Source organism: Myzus persicae, unplaced genomic scaffold, assembly GCF_001856785.1.
Source record: "Myzus persicae strain clone G006 unplaced genomic scaffold, MPER_G0061.0, whole genome shotgun sequence".
NCBI classification, from domain to species: domain Eukaryota; kingdom Metazoa; phylum Arthropoda; class Insecta; order Hemiptera; family Aphididae; genus Myzus; species Myzus persicae.
This window is the reverse complement of record NW_019103930.1, coordinates 178,063-193,562: the sequence shown is the minus strand read 5'-3', so window position 1 is coordinate 193,562 and position 15,500 is coordinate 178,063. Positions and strand designations below refer to the sequence as shown.

Here is a 15,500-nt window from a genome sequence, read left to right as displayed (position 1 = left end):
GGCATGAATAATTTTGTATTAAGCCGATTAGGTAGGTATACCAGAAAAATATTTAATTCTACCGCGAAAAAATATAGATAACTACTTACGTAGATATAGAGATTTTTTTTAATATTTAAGAACTATTAAGTTTTAACTTAAAACAAGATCCAAATATGAAAATTCATGTTATCACCAAGTACAGAAGATAGGGAAACAAAGAATTTAAAGTGAGTGAGGAATGAAAAAAAAATACTTACAGATTCGTCAAAGGCAGGATTCCCATATGACCGTTTTGACGCTCTTCGGGCGCCTTTTCTTCTAAAGCTGTTGAACACCGATATATTGTCCATGCTATAATCGTCCAATGAGACAGGAGTACACCTTTGGCCATAGTTGAATCGTTTTTGACGTTTGCGGACAATTATCTAAATTATGTTCATTAGCCGTTTGGATATCAATAACAGTATAAAAGCTAAACCAAAAACAGGTATAATTTATATAAAATGTTGTACTCACTAAAATCAATACAAGGAAGCTGCAAACACCGGCTATACATGCTAGATATATGGCAGCCTTCACTCTTGGATTTTGAGTTTCATCCTTATCAATGTCAATTTCCATAGCTCGTTTCATAAACTTGGCTCTTATTACCTACATATATTAATATTTTTTTATTTTATTTGCATGATAAATTATTATAGTTTACTAGAAAAAAACATAATTCAATAAAACTGCATTATCATTTTTAATATTATCATAAGCCGTACTACGTACATTTGATTTGTAATCAAATCGATGGTTGTCTAGTAAGTTAATGAACTCTTCATTCATTAACGTATTATAATCACCATTACTGTTTATCAAGTAAAATTCAACTTCCACCGGACTTTTCTCATCATTAGGGTTTAAACAATGTTTTTCGAAGGCGTTGAGGAATCTTATTTGATTTGTTGAATGAACACTAAAAAAAAAAATACATTTTAAATTATAATATTTCGTAAAAACACACTGTGATTCACCTACCTTTCGCTACCACTTTCAAATAATTTGATAATAGCATCCTTAAGTTCGTCTTTATTTTCACATACGTCTGCCATTGTTGAGTTAATCATAATGTTTAAGTATGATTGAATGATTGGTGGATTTGGTCCAAAAGTAGTCGTACTCGAATCGACCACCGCTGGTTTTGGTCTTGAGGTAATTGAATTTGGCTTAATAGTTGTTGTAGTTTGTTTATTTGTTGATGTAGTGGTGGGAGATTGTGTGGAGGACGGCTTAGGCTTAATAGCAGCAGTAGTTGTGGTAGAAGTAGTTGTTTCAATTACTATATGTGGAGAAGTAGACGTTATTCTTTGTGTAGTTATTGGTATTGGAGTAGTTGTAGTTGCCATTGGTTTGACTGTGGTCGTAGTTGTTGTAGTTGGTATCTGAGTGGTTGTACTTGTTGTGGTGGGTCTCAGAGTTGTAGTTGTAGTTGTTGGTCTCGGAGTTGTTGTAGTAGTTGTTGTTGTTGTTGTTGTTGTTGTTGTTGTTGTTGTTGATGATGTAGTTGATGTTGATGAAGTTAGCAAACTAGTGAATATAGGAACATCATTTTCAGAAATATCAGATTCTGAAGTTGGTTCATTAACTGCTATGGAACTTTGAGAAGAGGATTCGAATGTTTTTTGGCCATCGTCTCCTGCATCATCATGGCTGTCTGTTGAGTTAGATTCGAAATCAATAAAAGACGGATCAGGGGTGTTGGACCAACTAGGCACTTGAGATGTATTCGATATATCATTGGATGGTAATTGGGATAATTCTGTTGACAAAATAAATATTATTAGTTTAATGAGCAATAATAATTAGTAAAAAACCAAAAAAACTTACCCGATGAGGTTTTTTCTGAAATCGCAGTTACAACTTCAGTCACTGCAGTAGAACTAGGTATAGGATTCTCCGACGAAAACATATGCGTAAAATCAATCATTTCCAGTGAATCGTGATTGTCCATAGATTCTGTTATTTTTTCATGTAACTTAGTTTTAATACTTTCTATATAATGCTCAGTAGTAGTCGAATGGTTTTGGTTATTTAAATCAATATCATCATGAGAAATTGAAAATTCTACATCTGAATTACTCGATTGGACTCCAGTCGTTGTCGGCATTTTGTTACTATCGTGATATTCTGAATAATCAAATAAAAGTCCCGGGGATTTACTAAATATTTCAGTAGAAGTCTGCACCACTGGCAATTTATGGTCCCCTACATTTTCAGTATTTAGCATCGCTCCATTATGATGTAAACTACTTAATGGATTCGTCGAGAGTGTTGTAAATTCGTCTTTTGTAACTTCTATTTTCTGTGCAATTTGTGATACAGGGATTTCAGATGACGTAAAAACATTTTGTTGGGCATCTGAAGTATCGTTATTTTCAAAAATTGATTTATAAGACGTCACCAATAACAGATTAGAATTTTGGGATTCCGTGGGCGTTGTAGATGACGATGGGCGCAATGTTTCAATTACTGTAGTTGCATTTTCAACATCAGGTTTTTGAGATCCATATACTTCGTACTTATTTTGATCAGTATCACCACCAAAAACATTCATAGTAGAATCATTTCTATTTGGTATATGACCTGTTGACAAAATTGAAATTGTATGTATTAAAGATTCCGTCGATGTAATTTCCGGTGTTAATCGATTAGCAGGACTTGATTCACTTGATGATACGTATGTTTCAGGTATCCCTGTAAATGTCTCGTTGGACTCCCCAGTGGCTGATATACCGTTTGAAGTAGAAGTTGTGTTTAAATTATCTTCATTAGTTTTTTGCAATCTAGTAGACCAAGTAACGAAGGGTTTTATTTTTGTGACTGATTCTTGTACACTTGTTACATTTAAAGGTTTCTTGAAAATTCTATTTGTGTTATTTGGTGCTTTTAACGACGCCAAAGCCCATGCTGTTGCTGTTGGCGGAATAGGCTGTTGAGCTGCTGCCCCTTTTGGAGGAATCAATTTAACTGGTCTCATTTTATTTAATTGCACATTAGGAGAGCCAACTTCAGTAGTATTGTTGTTGGCTATTATATTTTCAGGCTCCGTTCCATCCTGTTCAAACGCTTTTGTTTTAATTGTAGAAGAAATTATTTTCTGTTTTAAATTTAAATTTGATCTAATTGTAGGTCTACGAGATGCTTCAGTTGAAGTTCCAAAATTTGGATGGTGAGTAGCAATCAGTGGAGGTTTTTTGAACTTTGGCCTTTGCAGTTCAATTTCAGAATTATCCATTATTGTAGTGGTATCAATGAAGTCATCTACTGTTGAAGTCGAAACAACATCATCTTTAATGGTTTGATCAATTGGTTTAACTCTAATAGGTTTTTTGTGACGTAAAATTGTCAAAATTTCAGGAATTTCTGAAGTTCCTTGTTCATTTTGGAATCTCGTTTTCCCCCTATTTGTCGTAACACCTTTTAATCCATCTAAACGTTGTCTAGTTTTTCTCTCTCCATTATCGATGGGAGCTTTTTTCGTCAAACCATCGAATGATGTTGTAAAATCGGAATCTTCACTACCAGTGACATCTTCGGGTTCGTCATATTTTGTAAAGCTTGACGAAAACGAAGTTTTAATTTTATTAGTCGAACTGAGACTACTTCTTATAGTAGTTGGACTGGTTTCATTAAATCTGACTGTAAAGACTTCCCGGTATTCTTCGTTTTCTTTTAAAGGCTTAACTATAAACTTACGTTTTTCCATAAATTTTTCTGTAGTAGTAGCACCATTACTTAACTCGTCTTCAATTTGCTCTTCTCGAGCCGTAAGGGTAGGCTTTTGTGACGTCGTAACTTCAAATTTTTGTGATTTTGAAACTTCCGATAGTATGGGATTCTTCGTTGCATTGTTGGTACCGATGCCATCTTGGCATTGGACTAAGGAAATGCACGCCCAAATCCAAACTAAAACATAATAAATATAATTTTAATTTTCTACATATTATATTCAGCAGAGAATATTTAGGAAAAATCCATCCAAATATATCATTTTTCATATTATTATTTTATGAGTACAAAAAAGTGACATAACTTATATAGTAATATAAATATATATTACCTATCCACCCCGGATGAAACGTCTTCATCTATACAGTTGAGTTGTAAAAGTATCCAACAGGGGACATCGTTTGATACCGATAGTCATCCTTAACCAAGTTTGTTATTAGGACACATTATTGTACCTAAAATTTTAAAATAATTCATTAGAATTTTTTCAAATAAAATAATTTAAAAATAAATTCAAACATTCAATTTAATTTAGCATAAATAACATGTAGAGGGCATGTATTCAACTATGGTACAGTTATAAGTAACTAATAAAATGTTTCGAGAAAATAATATTGTATAAATAGATTTATAATATAATATATAATATTATGTATAAATGAAACTTAATAAATATATAGCTGTAGGTCTCTGTAAAATATAAAAAAACATCCTAAAACTGCTGTAGATACAGCAAAACAACTCGGATGAATTTACTCTAACCAAACTGTCACAATAATCTATAAAGCTGATTTACCTATATTAAAAAATATACATATCATTTTATAAGTAGTCAAAGTAAGACCTTGTGAAAAAAAAAATCTATTTTGATAAAAATTATTCACTAAAAATATAATAATATATCGGAAATAAAACAGACCAAAATAGTAATGAAAAACTGTTTCAATGCTATTCAATTGACCCTGGTTAACACATTAGTCAAACGTCCGCAATTCAAATCATGCAACACATTGCCGGAAGCTAACACGCCTCCTTTTGTTAAATTTTTGTCATATATGTAACTGATCGTATGAAATGTCAACGATTGAATTATACGAAACACATACACACAAATAATTGTGATAAAATATTTTGAACAATCTAAAGTAATGTAGTAATGTACCATCAGAAAATGCAAAAAATAGTTTTTAAAAAATATATTTTATTCAAGTGAACTATTTTCATAATAATATTAACATCAAAATACTTATTAATAAAAATGCGTACATAATATTAATAATAATAATAATAGTTCTAATTATAAGTTGTAATATCTATATTATGTAAGTAACTGTTAATTTTTTTCCGATACTATTATAGGTATCAGTAGGTAATGAATGATGATATTACATTCTTTAAATTGTTCACTTTTAACTACGTTCTGAAAACAAAATATTAAAACTAATGTTTAGTTGGGCTGTAATTACAATTAATTAACATCATTTTTATTACGCTAGTCATTAATTTTGTAATGATGAAACATGTTTTTTATTCGATTTATCTACCTATATTAATGTCCACTAAACTTACATTATTTCTGAAATAATTATTTCTGTATTATTTTTTTAGTGATAATAATTAAGACATAATGAGTTCATCTGTGAGTCTAGTACTATAGTCTCGTTGATTCGTCATCGTACCAGCGTTATTCATGGATATATAAACACACAAGCGAAATATTCGAACCAAAAAAAGTAGGGATATTCAATGGTAGATCTAGTAGAATTTTTCGATTTTTAGAGCGTAAAGAGAAAAATAATTGTTCACAACCGGACTACGAGAGTATTCATCTAAGATCTCCCAGGCACACGATTGATGAAATAAATCAATACAGGTGAATGGACATGATCGGTATGTGACTTTTTTTTTCTTTTGATAATAGCAATCAATAATGTTATTGTATTCAAAAACGTTTCAATGTTACTACTAATAGGAAATGGAAATGTTCGTAAAGATGTATTGTAAATCGAAATATTTATTTCATATTTAGGTAAAATGTATATAAACATTTTTTCATAAATAAACATAAAAAAATTTTAGTAACGGATGGAAATTTAACAAAACCAGTGTCGTATGTTCACATTATTTGTTCGATTGAAATGTTGACATCATTCGCATCTGCTTAATATATTAAAATTACTCCTCGTATAATAGATGTAATAATATGTTTTATTTCAATATTTTGTTACGTGTTTAGCAACTAAAACTATACACATAAATTATAAAATATTCTATACTGTTTGGAAGTATTCAGATATATTAGTATATTTCATAATACATGGTTAGACATAATATAATGGTTTGACATTGGTCAAGTATCATATAAAATGATTATCACATATGTACGATTTACCGAGTATTTACATTAGTATTCTAAAGATCAACTCTTTGTTGATGACAGAACACGCCATTATTCATACTTTTTTCTATTGTTTCAACTACTCCACATAAAGACTTTTTAGTTTTATCATTTATACGAATAAAATAGACAATGTTAAGTTATATTTAAACTCGAATCAAAGCCATTTGTTTTATTAAATTGTTATGGTATGTATGATTTAGTGAATACTTAGTACTTAGTAGTAAATACAAATTAAATACCAAATATCGCAGACAAGTAGGCCTAGTTACCTATACCGAAATCATTAACACACCCATAACAAATTTTATAAGTGGTAATATCATACTGCATTTTCTACAACGTTAAAAAAAAAAAGAAAACGCTGTACCCACTAATATATTATATTATATTATATTGTACTAATATATTCGTGTAATTCAGTAGATCATTTCACTTTTATTATTTATAAACGTAACACACATAATCATCATCGACTGACATTTTTCACAGGTCAACAATCAACATACTATATTTTATAAACACAAATTAAATAATTATACACTAGCAATTTGCCCTATTATCAGGTAAGTACATGCATATAATTAAGCTTGTATAAGCAAAATATAATATAGACACCACATGGGTACACTATAATGCTCTATGAAGTTTAAAAATGTTTCACAAAAATATGAGATGTTTATCATGTAAGATAAAACTTTTTCTTAGGTATAAAAGGGTGTGACCCTTTGTTATACTGACATTTCTGTAATACGTAACACTCAAGTTTGGCTGTAATTTCAGACCTGATATCACAATACATTATATTTTACTTTTAATGAACTAAGCAGAAGTCGAAATATCGACTGTGATCTAAAGCTTTAAAAGTATATACAAGTAGTACTTATTATTAAGTATCTAATAAAAAAATAAAATATTTACACTTACAGTAATGTTACGAAGTAATACATATATGACTATACCGTATAATGTACGTCATGATTACATAGTTGTATATGAGTATTTATATAATACTTAACATAACATAAACATGATTTCATGTTAGATCTTAACAATTAAAAAACTAAGAGTTTATACCTAATAATTAATCTAAAAGTTATTCTATATATATGGAACTTCTATATTACAGTTAGCCCGTACGAGTAGGTATGTAATATACCAGATATTAATTAAAATATACCATAAACAACAACAACAACATAAATTGTAATGAAACACTACCACAGCAAATATAAAATACTTATGTTTTACATCGATTTTTGAGGATTACTATACATATAGTTATTTATATATATAAGGTGTGTGTGATGGCAAGCGCCACGCAGGGTAACAATAACTCACAACATGGTCGCTAAGGAAAGTCCAAACACTCGATAACAATATACTTTCAAAGGTTTCAAAACGTTGGCGCAGGTTTTCTTAGGTTTTTTTTTTGTTTTAATAATTTAAATAGTACTATATTATTGATGTAAACGGTGACGATCGACGACGATGTGTTTCATGCATGTAATTTGTAGTTATAGGTTGTAACACACCAGTAGGACATATCCCATACATTTCCTGAAGGGTGGAAAATAATGTAATATATTATATATTATTATGTTTAAATGTTTTTGTTTCTTATGAGTATATAATATTATTTTTGTTAAATATTATTGTTACAATTTATATTAAAATGATATTATAAAACTATGTATAACTTATCACTCGGTATAGGATTCTATGAAGAGGTATTCCAATACGGTTCAAAGGAATCGGGGGGTAGACTATGCATAGACCCATCACGAGATCATTTAGATATAACAATATTAAAAATTGTTTATTGTCAAAAAAGAAAATTCACTTTCGTCGTTGTGAAGAACCAAACCTATTATTGTAGATACACTGTTATGCACATAGCACATCGCACGCTCACACACTAACATTTCCTCGGTTAAACGTTTTAATATAATAATTACACCTTAAAGACTTGTTCACGGCACGCGTTCCCGCGTGTGTGAGAATGACCTTGGGAGCTGCACACATGTAAAACACCAGTAACGATTGCATTCTACTCGAGGAACCCGCACCGGTATAGTTGGTAGGTACCTTACTAGCCACTGGTGGGAACATAAACCGTCAAGGGCAACGACTTTTTTTTTCCCCAAACGAACAAATCTCAAAATGTGCCACCGCCGCTGTGGCTGCTGGGTAACGGGTTATTTCATAGATATAGTTTATTAAACGGCGTGGGCGTATATATAGATAGCATGCAGGCGAAACTAAACCGCGTACACAACAATGAATTGCAGCCGGTATCTCCTAAAACGTTTTAGTTGGATACAACCGCAATGACGTCGCGTCAAAATATAATAATATAAACTATTTAGGTACCTACGACCATACCTACGTATGCCTAAAAATATATACGTGTACTAATGTACGATGTACACATGGTTGGTTGAGTTACGTATATAGCGAGGCAAGATTAACATAATATTATGTGCAAAAAGACATTTTGGGGTATCAAATTTAAGATTGAAGATTTAAAAATCAGTATTGTTTTTTACCTCTTATTATATTATTCAGTGTTATACGTATACCACATTTTTTTTATTAATTAATTTCATTTATAATCATACGTTTAAAATCAAACACATTGCCAAAATAAAATGCGTAAACACTCAAAAATTATTGTATGTTGAACAATATATATTACAATGAGTTAAATGCTCATAAGTCGTATTCACAGCAAACATAAGAAGTTGTCGAAACTATATATAGTAAAAAGTATTAATTTGTATAAATTGATCAGGCACTAATAACTCTTAATTCAGCTCTCAGTAGGTATTTACAATATAGTCCTATTATTTCTATACTATACAATATACAACATATTAAATCCAAAGTATCTTCTGTTTCTCTTTTTAATTCAACACTATTTTGTCCTGATCTCCCGGAGATTTCGGTACATTTAAAAACAATTATTTAAATCGTGAGTCGAGACATCCACGGTATAATAAGTATAGCTCCGGGTACATAATAATCATACTTCCTCTCTCTATAATATATATATATATACATATTCCCAATTACGGGTGACGGCGACGTTACGGTCGCACATATTAATGAAATATGGTCGTTTACAACATAAAATTGTGCACACAATAAATTCAATTACACGTTATTGAAATTAGCTTTCGATTTTATCGACTAATTTTTTCGCGGTAAAATTGTCGAATTTCAGTAATATATATACTAAAATATAAGTGTAAATATTAAAGAATGGGACGTTTATTTTATTCTAATAATGTACTCGAGGTAATCCTAATAATATTATCAACCAGAGCAACGGTATAACGACGTGTATTCAGCGTCGGCAGTATAGGTGGTGTATACCTACCAGCTGACCCACTTTCATCTTCTAGAGACCGAACAATAATAATAACACACAAGAACGACGGTCGTCGGCCAAACTATTCGTTTTCGGCCGAATCATTCTTATTATCTTATGGTTTCTATACACACATCGAACACGGACATTCTTGCTAAGGTGTCTTATTTGTCGAGTGGATATACATACCTACATGATATATTATTATGTTAGCGAAAATAATTCAGGAATGGCAAACCTCGAACTAATGAAATACAACATCCGTCACATCCAACACACTTACCAAATATTTTATCAGTGATCACGATATAGGTAGGTAGACTTAGTAACAGATAATATTATGATTGTAAAAGTAAATCGTATTATAATACTTCAACAGTTCTACCACATTTTAATATTGTATGTATATTGTACATCGCCTATTATTTATTTCTAGCTTGCTAGCTTATGCGTTTTTGATCAATATCAGAATATTATGTTTTCTTAACCATATTTGATACTACCAGTAGGTACAAATTGCCCAAAACCAGTCAAACTTACAACTTAGGTAATTTAAGCACACCTATGAATAATACAAATGTTCATTTTTCATTATTATGTCAACTACTAAAGCTTATCTAGTACCCATCTACAAAATCCTGCCGTTATGTTGTGCATTATAATATTGTCCATGAATAAATTGTTTTCAAAACATTAATTAGTAAACAAATATGACATCGAATAAATTATGATTTGCATAACACTATAACAAAGTCATAAAATGAGCATCTGCTGTATTTACGATTTTTGATAATGTAGGGCATATTATTTTTGTACATTAGGCAACTGTTGATATCGTTAAATTTATATTGATTGATACGTAAAAACATGTTGTATGGTGAATAGAAAACAGAAGACATTAGACAATAACAAAATAAATCTAAAATGTATGATAATAATTTGAATAAAATAGTATTCAAATTAATTGTAAAAATGTATTAATATTTTATAATAGTAATAACCAATTCAATATTTATAAGTAGGTATACCTATAAGAAACAAATTCTTTAGAATTACAATTTACAAGTGTTAGTAAAAATATATTATACAATATGGGTATAAAACAAGTATGCTATGCTAAAAATTGTAACCGTGGCTAATACCAAGCATAAAATCAATGAATATTTCAACAGCAATAAAAATAGGTTATCGACATAAATAATATATATGCATAATAGTATACAATTATTTGTTTTTACTTTTTTTTAAATGTAATTGTTTAAAAAAAATACATCGAAAATGTATTTCCATATAGGTAGGACAATTTATCCAAAAATTAGGAGCCAACTCATGTTTACATCATACCCTTTACCTCATAGGACGTTATGTGTATATTTTATATCATAGACAATGAAATTTTCACAAAATTTAGATTAATTTTATGCTATTGCTATGTATACCTTATACCGTAATAATACTGTAATAAATAAATGACTATAATGACTATATATTATATTTATATGCTAATAGGCTGATATAAAGTCTTCACTCAGAATCATTTTTCATATATGCAATGGTTTATCACATACATTACAGTGTAATCAATAGTATCAATAGTATATAATAGTCAGGGTACACTTGACACCTAGCCTCGGTAAGGCAAGACGGTTTCCTATACTTTAATCAATCACTATTTTTAATTTGAAAATTTGTATTAGTAAATCGTTTTCTTATTATGTTAGTCGCCCGCTTAACTCACACATATGAAAATACCACTGAATGAGCCTACATTTTTTAGACCAAGCCCAATCCCATCAAAAACAAAATTTTACTAATGGATCCTTCTACTATAGCTAATGGATATCTAACCAATTTATTATGTTTGAATCTCAAGCCTGAACCAAAAATTTTTATTTAACGGACGTTTAAAGCTTAAACTGAAACAAGTAAACAAAAATAACTAGTTTGAGTTTCGTACATTTCGATGAAACGTATAGAAACTCGTTTTAGCTTGTATAATAATTTAACCTTGATAAACCTTAAAATCTAAAATAAATAATAATAATATCATAACGAAATAAATATGTATGAATATATTAATGAGAGTTTATAGAAAATAAATATTTTTTGGTAAAACATAATAGAATAAGATAAAACACTCGACTATTGTCGATTTGAATTAGATACGCTATCTAAAATAAGTTACATGTAGTTGCAACACGTGCCACGAGAAAACATATGCACATGCTCAAGTTTTAATTTTATTATAGTAATATAAAATATTATAAATATAGAAAATAATATTATAATGGTAATGTATCGTAAGTAGTGTTATAACATGAAAATTGAAAATTATGTCTGCACTGCTATACTTATGTATGAAAAGCGGACCTTCACAATCATGTATTGTTTAACGGATAAAACTATTATTCAATATCTGTCATTTATAGGTAGGTAACTATTTCTCAATAAAATTACGCAAGACAAATTAATATATGTATACACGAGTTATGCAAAATATGTAAACAGTGTAATAGTTATTGTTAACACTTAGTATAATATGCTTATATATAGATACAACATATAAGCTGTTCTAAAATAATGTGTAAAGCAGCGAATGCATGAAAGTGAATTGTCATTTTTTTTTTCAATGGAACATGTATTTATCTGGTGACACATAACTGTTTTGGAACTTGGTTATAATTTATTTTGACGAAGGTATACAAAATTATAACACCAACGAAATATCAATAATCATTGATATAAAATATTTGTATTATATAACAATATTATGTCAGTTGACTTATCCTCTGCAGTTACCGTGTATTTTTTCACCACTGCACTATTAATAAAATTTTAAAAAATAATTAAACAATATTGAGGACGAAGTAGTTACAATAATTATTAATAAGACTCTCATATGGGTACTGCTGTCCATCGATGTGATGACAGTTTTACGGGATCCATTTACTCGTAGGTACTCTCTACACATTTAACGAAAATAATAATGTTACATTACAATAATATGATGAAATACCTTTGTCGAATACCTAAACAAAATAAAAAAATACAAGATAATAAAAGGACAAAAGAAATTACAGAGGTAAAGCATATACCTACATGACTATACATAAAGGGTGAAACAAAATACTATACATATTCAAGATATTATATACCAACATTATCAAGACGGGTTTCAATGTTAAATAGAGGTATAAAATAAAATATTTTACAGAAAGGATTTTTTTGGGGGGCGTTACATTACACGGATAAAAAATAACAGGTCCACGTCACAGCTCGATAACCTATAAACAAAGACTAAAAATAAATTTTGATACTTTGTATTGGTATTATTTACCAAGTTTTGAGTAAACTCTCTCGTTAACATTTCAATCATATATACGAGTAAGATAGGCAATGCTCATATACGAATATATGATAATATTATATAACATACCACCAAATAATTTAATACAGTTGGATACCTATGATGAAAAAATATTATTTAACTGAATATTTTATGCGTAAATATTGATTTACGATGGTGACATCACGAAAACAGCGAAACCCAATATTTGTTCCGTAGCGCAAAACGTAAAGGAAAATCGGTATAGAATACTTCCGATTATGTGGTTAGGATAAATAGGGTTACAAGATATTATTTTTTACTGAGGTATCCGATAATCTCCAATGTTTGAAATTAAATTAATATTTTTCCAGTCATGATTTTAAAACAGTTATCCAAGAATTACTCTCTAAAAATTAATACATAGACAAGATACCTTCTTAAACCTTTATTAACTAAAATTTTAATTTTTCTATATCAATAAAATTAACTACATTTTCAAAATGAGCAATTAAATCATAATTAAATTTAAATGTGAAGTTAAATGATTTTGTTCGTAATATAAAAAAGTGTTATTTAAGTTCAGCTTTTTCAGATTGATAATAATTTAATTATTATAACCGTTAACATATTTAATTATTTTTTTAGTTAAACGCCAGTGCTAACTCAAGCACAGTACGTAATACTTCACAACATAATAATATAATGCATAAATACAATAAAATAAAATAGACTTAAATAAATATTTCAATTATTAATAACAAAAAAGAATTTAAAAGTACAATAGTGGTGCATGGGAGAAAATGTTAACATAATTACTTTAGAGATAAATGCCCTTTTTAATTGACTATATCGAAATTAGTTAAGCAAAGGATATAATTGGTATTAATATTCATTCAATGCATATTTTATTTTAGTTTAGAGTGTTCAGACTGTAGTTAAACATAGTATTATTGTTTATAATAATTATGGTACAAGGATCAATATACCAATTACATAGCTTATATACCACTTACATAGTTTATATACCAATATTACATTGTATAGTTTAAGAGGACGCTTGTACGCTACACCCCCATGTGTTATCTCCGTCTTACAAAATAATGTACAACATAGCAAACACTGTTTTGGGCGGGGTGGAACCATTCAGACTGCAGTGATAGTTAAGACTCCAAATTTATATAAAATATAGTTGAGAACATTGTCTGTGATATATCGTTTTTATTTTTTTGATATCACTTTTACGAAAAAAGTTCTTAATGTTTCAAAATCCATTATTTTTGTGTTTTTCAAACTTGAATAACTCTGTTGTAATTTCCGATATCGAAAAAGAAAAACTATATTTCACAGTCAAAGTTCTCCTTTTTTGTGGTGAAAATGCTGTTTCTTAGTTATGATTGTAGCCTTCTCGGTTCTTTCCTGCGCAAAACTTTTTGATATGTCATCCATTTATAAAACGGAGACAACACATGAGAGTGTTGCATCCTCTAAAGTATATAGTATATAATATATGCTATATCGATTGAATATTCAATAATGTCCAATAAGTTAAAAAAAATAATAAGACCTATTATGTTAGGTTCTACCAATAACATAGAACTAATTACAGAAAATGAGAATGATTTACAAAAATTAATAAAAACCATAGATGAAAAATTATTTGAGGATCTGAAAATAAAAATAAATGTTCAAAAAACTAAAGTATGTGTACATGGAAAATAAGAAAAGGAGTAAAGGTCAAGCTATGAGGAAAGCAATCAATAGATCAAGTAAAAGAATTTATGTACCTAGGAAGTGCAATTAGCAACGATGAAAGAAATAGGTTCAAAATAATAGAACGTATTTGACAAGCTTTTAAAATATGACGAATAATTTTAATTTTAACACTTCGTTTTCTAGTAAACAACAACAAAAGTAGCTCAGAAAATAATATGTAACAATTCTGCCAGGTCTTAAAAATGTGTGATCTGTAAAATATTTCAAGCGCAACATGATATCCGCGCAAAACACCAAACAAAGAATTCTTATAAGGTAATTAAAATATTTATTTTATTTCGTTGAAGCAACTCATATACTAGGTAGACTAGGACAGTCCTTATATTCATTAGTACTAGTCTTTAAATATATATACGTATAGTACTCCGTATTACAATTTTAATTTCTCATTTTTTTCAACCATTATTTTTAATTCAACTCAAGCGCTCATCAAAATCTAAAATTATTAAATTTTCAAAATAATTTATTATTTTGATTAAACTTGAGGATTGAGTATTAGAAAAAATGTTTAAGAGAACTCGATTACAAAAATGTATAACTATAAAATGCTCATATAACTTAGTTCAAAATTAAAATATCATGAAAATCTTACATGGAACCCTAGATAAAATTCTTAACATAAAATTTGATAATAGATTGATTTATTCTAATCAGGGCTTGCATTTGAAAAATAAATTTTGTTTTACGTTATTTACAATCAAAACGTTATACAAATTTTGAGTTTATCGTTATTCAAAATTTAAACGTTATTCAACTTTTGTGTTTATCGTTATTCAGAATTAAAACGTTATACAATTTTTGCGTTTATCGTTATTCATAATTAAAACGTTATACAATTTTTGCGTTTATCGTTATTTAAAATTTAAAAGTAT

The 15,500-nt window shown here is 29.0% G+C and overlaps 1 protein-coding gene across 2 annotated transcripts in view; it reads right to left on the bottom strand.

The window, feature by feature from the left end:
• Positions 1-15,500, bottom strand: part of LOC111036490 (flocculation protein FLO11-like) — a 36,600-nt gene that overhangs the window by 10,282 nt on the left and 10,818 nt on the right. Inside the window, exons 2-7 of one of the 2 annotated variants that reach the window (XM_022318515.1) lie at positions 4,088-4,211; positions 1,855-3,933; positions 1,006-1,786; positions 757-943; positions 499-633; positions 240-407 (exon numbers count right to left, since the gene is read on the bottom strand). In XM_022318515.1, the coding sequence (XP_022174207.1) occupies positions 240-407; positions 499-633; positions 757-943; positions 1,006-1,786; positions 1,855-3,933; positions 4,088-4,115 (3,378 nt within the window). In that variant the 5' untranslated portion in view covers positions 4,116-4,211. Of the gene's footprint in view, positions 1-239; positions 408-498; positions 634-756; positions 944-1,005; positions 1,787-1,854; positions 3,934-4,087; positions 4,212-15,500 lie in introns of those variants that run through there. The other variant, XM_022318517.1, reaches the window with a different exon arrangement.